General features: G+C 36.4%; 1 protein-coding gene across 6 annotated transcripts in view; it reads left to right on the top strand.

Annotated features, from left to right (window-relative positions):
• Nucleotides 1–1329: 1329 nt before the first annotated feature.
• The window catches only part of LOC126852574 (broad-complex core protein isoforms 1/2/3/4/5-like), a 9106-nt gene continuing 658 nt past the window's right edge, over nt 1330–9777 (top strand). Inside the window, exons 1-5 of one of the 6 annotated variants that reach the window (XM_050597517.1) lie at nt 1931–2211; nt 2435–2641; nt 3700–4102; nt 4292–4751; nt 4846–9777. The exon at nt 4846–9777 is cut by the window's right edge and continues 658 nt beyond it. In XM_050597517.1, coding sequence (XP_050453474.1) covers nt 3728–4102; nt 4292–4751; nt 4846–5123 — 1113 coding nt within the window. In that variant the 5' untranslated portion in view covers nt 1931–2211; nt 2435–2641; nt 3700–3727 and the 3' untranslated portion in view covers nt 5124–9777. Of the gene's footprint in view, nt 1476–1543; nt 1701–1930; nt 2212–2434; nt 2642–2903; nt 3206–3699; nt 4103–4291; nt 4752–4845 lie in introns of those variants that run through there. The other 5 variants (XM_050597519.1, XM_050597516.1, XM_050597518.1 and 2 more) reach the window with 5 other exon arrangements.

Raw genomic sequence — 9777 nt, forward strand, 5'->3', positions numbered from 1 at the left:
AAAATAAGCTTTAATTGTTGAATAAGTACAAGATCCATCGAATATTTAGACTTGACAAAATTCAAATTGCTACGAACAATTCAACTGTTCGTATTCTTGAAAACGACCGACAGAAGATAAAGATGGCGATCGGACAAAAATTGCAAACAGCAGCCAATCAGAAGAATTGATTTTGATTACGTCTCATTTTGCACTTGTCAAAATTTGACATTTCTCTTCGTGATATGAAACTTTTGTTATACGGTCTGCTTCATCTGATTTAACAAATGTATCGTTTTTCAGATTTATACAATTTATATTTTCTTTCCTTGTACAACTGGATTATAATTAGGATCAAGGATGTTTTAGCTGTATAATATTAATAGTAAAAATCTGTCAAAATTAAAAAAAAAAACTTTTTTTACGTTTATACCGTTCGAAAAATAAAAAAAAGAAAATAAATCCGGATTATAATAAGAATTAAAGTATCACAAAATAATATGGCTTTTAACGTCTTCGTAAAAGAAAATAGTCTTAATTAATATTTTTCCTAATTTATGACAAAAACTTTTGATCGTGAATATTCCCTGAAATTAACTGCAAGAAACAAAAAAATACGAGTAATTTGCAGAGAGAGAGAGATCTTTCTACAATTCTTAGTAAATAACTTTTAAACGAGTAAATGGATCTAAATCAAGTTTTGCACAAATATTTGTTGGAGTTTTCTTAATATATGTGAAAATTTTATTTCATTGGCAATATTTTTTCCTTGTCAAATTTGTCAATAAGTGCTATGATACGCAACATATTCCATAAGAATCAATACTAACTTTTAAAGAACTTCCAAACCGTCAAGAGAATTGTGCTGAGGTTTTGCACAGAATGTTCAGAAGAAATAATGGAACAGGGCAGAAATTTTCACGCCTTTGTCAATATTTTTACGTATGACACATCCTTAATATTTTCCCAAATCTTGGCGTGCTACCTCTTGCATTTCGTTAACGTGTAACGAGGCGAGAGACCGGCCATGGAAAATTCATGTGAAGACAAGCAACCTCCATCGCATAAACGCGAACTCTTCGGACGGTTTCCATGACACCACCATAATTTTATTCGCATCGAGGGGCCGGGGATAAAATCGCGGACCGCGTGCGAAACCGCGCCGTGATTATTCGCCGCGATCGATCGATCGGCGAAAAAAGAAGGAAAAGAAAAGGAAAAAAAAAAAACAAAAAAAAAACAACAAAACGAAACAGAAAAAAAAATAACCGAGTCCACCGCCGCTCGCGAAGGAAACTCGTCTAAAGAGAATCTCTGTTTCTCACGGAAGCTCGAGAAGGCAGAGAGAAGATCGGCGCAAGTTTGCTGCGCAGTGACGTATTATAGAGGCAGTGCCGACGCTAGCTTAGTTCTAGCGATAGTTTACGATAGAGTGTGCGTACCGTGCGGTAGACCTCGTCGACATCGATAACGCGGTTGGTTGCGCCGCTAGTCGAGTAAGTATCGTTCAAGCGGTCAGAGAGGACGCAGACGAGGACGAGAACAGCGACGAAGATGATAATACCAGGACGAGGATGATAATACCGCGATGACAATGATGATGCCGGTCGATTCTCGCCACTCTATTCGTCTACCTCGCGGCGGCCTACCTTCCCGGGTTTCCTCTCTCTCTTTTTTTTTTTTCTCTCTGTCTCTCGCTCTCATTCGGAATCTCTAGCGTCGTGTGTATAGCAGCTCTTACACACACACACACCACACACACACACAACACCCACACATGCACATACATAGACTGTAGAAAGAAAGAGAACCGACCAACGCGTACGTACCCCCCGGCCCTACCACTCACTCTCACCCCGTCATCCGACTCTCGGTCTACCCCCACCCCTTCCGGCCGTGACACTCTCTCTCTCCCCCATCTATATAGTGCAAATTTCGCGGCGGCCCGAATGTTTTCTTAAGGGATTCTTCCCACGTCGCGATTATTCCGGAGTGATCGGGCCGATCCGGGGGAAGATCCATTCCCGCACGAGTGCAATTAAATAAAACTTAGTAGCCCGTCTCTCGCTTTGAGCCTCTTACGCGGGCGAATGTGTGAGGAGCGTGTGTGACTCTCATCATCTCTGTGCATCTCGTCTGTTTCTCCAGGAGGCCGAGACGCAACGACGCTCTCGGCGTTCCCGCGAGAGAAGCAGCAAGAAGAAGAAGAATAAAGAGAACAGAGCGAATCACGTACGATATATACACCGTGCATGTATGAACGAGAGTAGTGAAATTTTTCCGAGAGCCCGCAGACGGCGTTTCTGTGGGGGGTGACGTCGCGTCGTCTCTCCCGCAGAGAAAGAAAGAGATATATATATATATATCTCTTTCTATAATATATATATATATATATATATATATATATATATATATATGTATATATATATATATCCCGTTCTCATTCCCGTCGTAGAGGGAAAAGACAGTGCGGCACATCCGACGCCGACATGGTGATAATTCGTCGTTCTCTCGTCTCCGTCTGTCGTCCACCATTCAGACAATTCTTGGCCGCGGCTCCGACAGACATGTGATCACGGCCGAACGGCATCGTAGTTTGTTTTCGGCGAGGAGGCGGCCGCCTGGTGACGGCGGCGGCGGCCTGCGGTAATAGATTCCGAAGGCGCGTTGTTCCTCTTACTTCTCCGCCGAAATGCGTGCGTGCTTTCTGACAAACGCGCGAGTGTGAATGCGCGCGCGCGCCCACTCATTTGTCCGCCCGTACGTGCGTGAATTTTTCGTCGAAAAATCGAAAATAATATAATAAAATATATATGATACGTAAAATCGAAATATATACATATATATATATATATATATATATATATATATATATATATATATATAACGTTCGCGTGTTTATGTGGGTGCGTTTGTACGTGTAGGGAGGAGTGCGCGTGTGTGTGGTATTGTTGTTACTAGACTTATGCCGGACAGCCATATTGTACATTTTTCTTTTTCTTTTTCTTTTTTTTTTTTAATTCAACCGTCATTTAACCTAGCCCTAATCTCTCTCTCTCTCTCTCTCTCTCTCTCTGTCTCGATATATATGCAAGCGAATATTTCGAAATTTTGTGCTAAGTCTTCCCCCTTCGTTCCCCCTTTTTCTTCTCGAGTCGGAGTATTGGTACCCGCGAGACCCCTCTTTGTCTTTGTTCCGATGGCGTACCTCGTTCCGCGCACGCAGGTGATGTATGCCGCCTTAAAAAAATATAATACGTTGTATTTTGCCCCCTTTCTCTCTTTCTTCGTGATTGAAAAAGATCGTCGGTTCTCGCGTCATTTTTTTTTTTGAAAAATCAAATCCGGTAAATTAGACATTAAAATGTTAAATTCGTTATTTGTTTCATTAATTATGTGTCCAAAAATAACTCTCGAAAAAGAGATTCTTTTTGCTGTAGCAACGGATGCGATTTCTTCTCCCATTCTATTAAGAATTAGCAGTGGTGTCTTTGTTATATAAACATTTCACATTTTTTTTTTTCACTACTACTGACTTTACAGATGTGTCCTAGTTTTGTCAATTATTATTCAGACATGAATGGATATTTAGAAATTATTTTAAGAATCTTTACATTTTTCATATAACTGTTTACTCTATTTTATTTATAAACATTTTATTTATATGTGCATAACTGATATGATAGCCTAGATATCAATGAATATTCTTGTTTTTGACAGGCGATTTATCTATCATTGAACAGCAGTCATGGAATCTGGGAGTAACTTGCCCAATGCGGGCAATTATCCTGGAGGTGATCGTCAGCAGTTCTGCGTCTCATGGAATTCCCACCAGTCCAACATGCACAGTGCGTTTCCAAAGTTGCTGAGCTCGGAGCAATTTGTGGATGTGACTTTGGCTTGTGACGGAGGCTCGATAAAATGTCACAAAGTCGTGTTGTCCGCCTGCAGCGACTATTTGGAGCGTCTACTGTTGGAGATACCGTGTACTCATCCTGTTATCTTCTTGAGGGACATGAAGATGTGGGAACTTCAAGCTCTGGTCGAATTTATGTATCGTGGGGAGGTGTACGTCGAGCAGCAACAACTTGCTACATTGATGCAAGCAGCAGAAGTTTTGCAGGTTCATGGCTTGATTTACATTTATATGTCTATATTACAATGTCTAGTATATGAATCATTGTTTTTTGAATTCTTTATTTTTTACTCTTTTTAACTTTAGTAGAAGAAAGTAGAAATCGTGAAATTGTATTTGCTTTTGTACTTTTACATAAAGATATGTCATTCTTACACATATATTTTTATTTGATAGGTTCGTGGCTTATCTACTCAGGGATGCGAAAACTCGTCGAATGAGAGCAATACACAATCGTGTGATTCTAATGCACCTGTCACTCCATCGACGCCTACTCCCGGTGACAGTACTAATTATAAAGCTGATAATACTTCATCCAATGACGGAAGTACCTCCGACTTCCTCTCATGTTCGACAATGCCCGCGACTAGCACAGGGAACAATACGTCCACCATCACCCCTGTCTCGCACAATCCCAATACAACATCTAATTTTGTAAACATGGAGCACAGCGAAGCGTTACAACATCTAGAGAAGGCTTTAAGTGCTTGTGAGGCGACTCTCACTGAAACTCAGGGTATGGTGAAGATGGAGCCGGACGAGCAGTTCTCTCAGCAACAAGATGTCAAACCATATTCCATTAGTATGGTACCCAGTAGTAATTGTAATCCTAGCAGCCCATTTCCTCCAATCGAAGGTGAGCAACGTTATCTCTCATTTATTCAGGCATCGATATCTAATCCTCGTGCTAAACTAGATGTATTGACACCTTTTGCGCATATCTTTAAAAGGTTATCAAAGACGACAAAGGCGTTCAGAAGAAGAACTCAAGCTAGCTTCGGATATGGTGTCGCGTGGCATGACATTTCAAGTAGCCTCGGAAAAGTACAAGATACCGATCAGCACAATTCGATTCTACATGGTCAGAAAGGGCATCCTGCAGAGGCGAAAACGCGGCCGTGGTTCTAGCAACCTCGGCATGAACAGTCAACCGGGTAGTCCGGCCAGTCCACCGTATCATATGATGAATTACCGTTTGCCGGAGAGCCTAAATTCCAGCCTACCGTAGTGTTGAATAAAGAAGTAGTGAGTTTTTAGACTTCAGTTTTGAATCGAACAAATTTTTTATCGCCGCATCCATAGAGCTGTTCCAGACCGCGTCTCGCCGATATATTTTTAACTACCTTGCATTAGTTTATTTATATTTTATATTAACTATTATTTTTTTTTTCCTCCTTTCAATTTGCACTTCATTATTCATTCGCGGCGCAGCGATATGTTTGCGCTGTTTGATTTACAAGACTTTTACATTTATGGCATATAAATGTTTTTCCGCATTTTTATGCTATCGTCGACCGCGTGCGTATGAGATATAATTTGTGTCTCGAACAGCTCCACTCCATGTATATAAAAAGATACCATATGTAAAAGTTCGGACACAGCATTAAGTTAAATACTCGCACGCCTTATATCACGTTTATGTTGAATTCAGTGTCTTTAGGAAGACTGCCTAAAATCCAATTTTTTTTTATTCTTTTTTTTATTTTATTTTTTTTATGAGTATACAAATAAGTTATTATATTGTGGGATATGCTTATATTCATTTATTGACGCATGTAACTGATCACATCAAGGGGACACATTGCAGAATGAAATAGCACATCGCGGGAGAACTTCGGCAATATTATGAATTAATACTGATTATAATAATGTCCATACTTATTACAAATATTTGCGTTTCAGGGAAATGACGGGAAATGACGGGAAAAATCAAAAGATATTAGATTGTGTATTTAACTGCAAACGTTTTTCGATATTATTATTTCAAAACTTTTTTTATACGCAGGATTCGTATACATAAGCGCCCTTAATATATAATAATAAGACAGAGAAATGTTCTATGGAATATAGATATACTGATACAAATGACAATTTCTTTATGCTGTGGACGAACGTTACGCGTATGGTTGATTCTCAGCCGTGTTCCGTTCTTCTACTTAGTGACCGTATGTAGCTAGTCTGCATATGTGGATAGTGTGAGATATGTTTTTTGGATCTTACATCAATGTCGCTCATAGCGAGAAACAGATTTACAAAGTACAGTTTGAAAAAGAAAGGAGAAGAAAAGAAAAGAAAAGAAAAGAAAAGAAAAGAAAAGAAAAGAAAAGATAAAAAAAATAGAAAAAAAAGAAGAAAATTGACTATGTCATATAATGGATATTTTTTTAATGACCTTGAAATATTTTGACGAGAAGACATTTTGTAGTATAAGTTATTTTTTATTACATCATATTTATATGATTCACAGTGTGAAGCTCATCTCGTTAAGTTACTGTGACATTTGCATGGCACACATAATGTATGTATTTACCGAGTATTTATCTTTCTGTATTTTAAATGAGCCCTTCATGGAAGGTAAAGCATTTCGATTATTGCACACTGTATATCCTGCGCCAGAGTGACGCTTAAAGATCAAAAAATGTATACAATTGTAGAAAGTCAGGACTTGTCCATGAACGTCGATTAGTAGTCACTATGTTTAAGACTGGTAACACGTGGCTAACATAACCAGATTTTTAAAGTCTTAGACACAGCAATCCTCAATCTATTATACAGATATTTTTGTAGGCACTTTGTCGAGAAAGGTCTCTTCTTTCTGCCTCTTTATTCTATATATATCTTGACGATAACTTATGCAGTAAGAGGAACCTGGTATTTATTCAAAGTTTACCATTTAGCTTTGTTAAACATCACAAGAGAGATGAACGATCATGACGTAGTGTAATGCTTTTTACATGCTAGTGTACAAATAACAGCATTTGTAATTGACGATAAGAATCATACCCTGGTGTCTGTAAAAATAATACGGTAATACGTCGAGTTCTCCGATTTATTTTTACACACACCAGTTCTGCCTTTTCAAAGATGTTTAATTGTATGACAACAACTGTGGCGCGCATACAATTGTAATTGTACGGTGTATTGCCTTTGTTACATAGCATTTGGATAAAGCCATATTTTTCCATGCAATGCAATAATCCAGCAAAATAAATGACAGTTAAAACTGAGAAGCAGCCTAAAATAGGAAAGAGTGCCAGATACAAAACTAAAGCGGACATGAACAATAACACATATAGAGGATAAAGTTTATCTCTATCACTTAGAGTGTGTAACTGCCTTTCTCTGGCCTCATATACTGGATCATTAATTTATTTATATTAGACAATATTATACAAAAGATACATGTAAAGGAAGAAACTAATCTAACTTAGAAGGCTTGTTAGAGCTACTATCGATTGCAGTAAGATTGCTGCCATCCGACTGATGATGAAACACATTTCTCAAAAAATAAAGTTGAACATTTAATCGAAACATTTATGTCACAGATCTTACATAATTGTATTTATTATCATTTATTTCATTTTTTTTGTGCGATTATTATATATTTAATGCAATTGATTGTTTCTCCACTTGTGTTTTACGATATATCGAAATATCGGAGAGAGAAAAGAAAAATTAGTCGCATATTGGACATTGTGAAGTATGCTAATGCAAATTAAAAGCACGACTTACAATTGTTGCCTGTTGTAATGTCCAGTAACTGAAAGACAATTGAACTGTAATGACTTACTCATATATAGCATTCTTTCTAATCGAAGAATCAATATATCATGTAAATCATTGTTCTAAGAGTTCCAGTTGACAGATATTTTATACGGATCTATTAAACCAGTATTTCAAACCAATGAAAAATAATTAGTTTTCTAATAATAATACAATACATTTTATGTGAATTTAGTACAGTGCTTAAGTCATTAATGCTCAGTGTATCTAACAAATATTTTTAGTGGAAATCCGTGTCATACTCACATGTGTATCATAATGTCTTAAAGTATGTAACTAAACCACAATCAAAGAAGTATGAACGATACTTAATGACTATTATCATAATAGCCACTATTAATAGCAGTAAATAAGTAGCCATTTTGAGGCAGTTTATATTTAATTACACCGTATCGCTTTGGTCTCTCCGTTTTTTACGATGGTATTATTATTTGTAGATAGAATCATAACTCTAGAATCGATCGAACCTCGAATCACTTATTTTTAAGTCTATTTTTTACAGTTACCGAGAATTAAATAGGCAATGCAATTGAAAACACACATAACACACAGATGAGATCTGTAATTTGCGTAATCGATGGATAACTTGTAGTTTAATTTAATTTTTTTTTTTATATATATACACGAGTATACATTATATGCTATATACGATTACATTATCGAGTTTGACAAAAACCATATATATGCATGTAGGTATTTTTATACAGCCTCTTTTTAGCTTAAGTTTTTATTATTAGTGATTGGATTGTAGATTGAATTATAGATACTGGATATATTATGTAGTGAACTTTTCGATGTAATATTTTGCACGTGAGTTTACGGGCGTGCATAATTTTTTAATAAAAAAGAAAATAAAATAATTATCACTTAGATACTCTACAAGAAAATTTTGGAATTATTCTATCTAATTTGGCCGTTCAAATTTTGTTATTACATCGGAAAGGTTGTATTCGAGACAATTTACATTCTTTGATAAACATATATATTAGTTTTTGTTTTCTAAGAGATCGATAACAGCATATATAGTTGCTTGCCTATTTACGACGAAAATTTACGTTAAAAATTTGCTTTAGTGTTTCGTAAATGAAAATTTGTAGCGACAAGAAATGCGATTGACTTGTAAAAGTTCAATTTTCTATATATAGATTTCATAAGAGTAATAAATCTAAAATATAATTATATATTAGAGCTTTATAAGGATGATATATCAGGAGTGTGTGCCATATTACATTGAACCGCCGTCGCCGTTGACACTTGGATCGTTCTCCATAAGACTCAATTACTCAGTTTCCTCTTTGGCGCTACTTGTCCGAAGCGCGCGATTACAGTATTATACAATATCGCGTATGCGAAAGCCTTTGACTGCATCCGTTTAACGGATCCTTAGATCCTTAAGCATTCTAGTAGAATATAGTCACACTTATTATTACTACACAAATGTATATCTTGCGTTGTTCTCGAAAACTTGTATTCAAGATTCACTCTAACGCGTGTTAACGGCTATTGACTCCTCATTGATGATCAGAAGCGAAAAATTACGGGTTTCCTCTTTTTCTTGCGAAATACACACATTGAAGTAAATAAGTTTTCTTTTACCACTTATCTTTACTAATATAGATTAATAAAACACAAGAACTTCTTTTTTCGTTATTCTGTATTAATAAATGAACGTATAATTCCATCTAAGAAAATGGACTTTACGAGAATTGATCAAGATTTTATTGATAGACGAATCAAAAAGAGTTTTCGTAATATTTTATTAATATAATAATCTATATTATCGAACACGAGTAGTGTTCCCAATAAAAAAAAACTTATTTATTTCGATGTATTTAAAAAAAAAACTCATTCTCAAATTGATTTCTCGCTTCATAATTCAGAACAAGTCGATAAGGGACCAGGAGCCTGTTAATACATATTCACACTTTGGCGCTCTTTCGCGATTCCTTTGTTAGTCTTCGTATTCGAAAGATAATAATGCTGTCGTGTATTTCAATGAAATCTTTTAATATCATATAACGAATTATCTTGTTGCACAGCGACTGTTAGCGCATGCTAAATATTTCGAATATGAATATGTGCAATGAATTAGCATCACA

This window comes from Cataglyphis hispanica, chromosome 10, assembly GCF_021464435.1.
Source record: "Cataglyphis hispanica isolate Lineage 1 chromosome 10, ULB_Chis1_1.0, whole genome shotgun sequence".
Taxonomy (NCBI): domain Eukaryota; kingdom Metazoa; phylum Arthropoda; class Insecta; order Hymenoptera; family Formicidae; genus Cataglyphis; species Cataglyphis hispanica.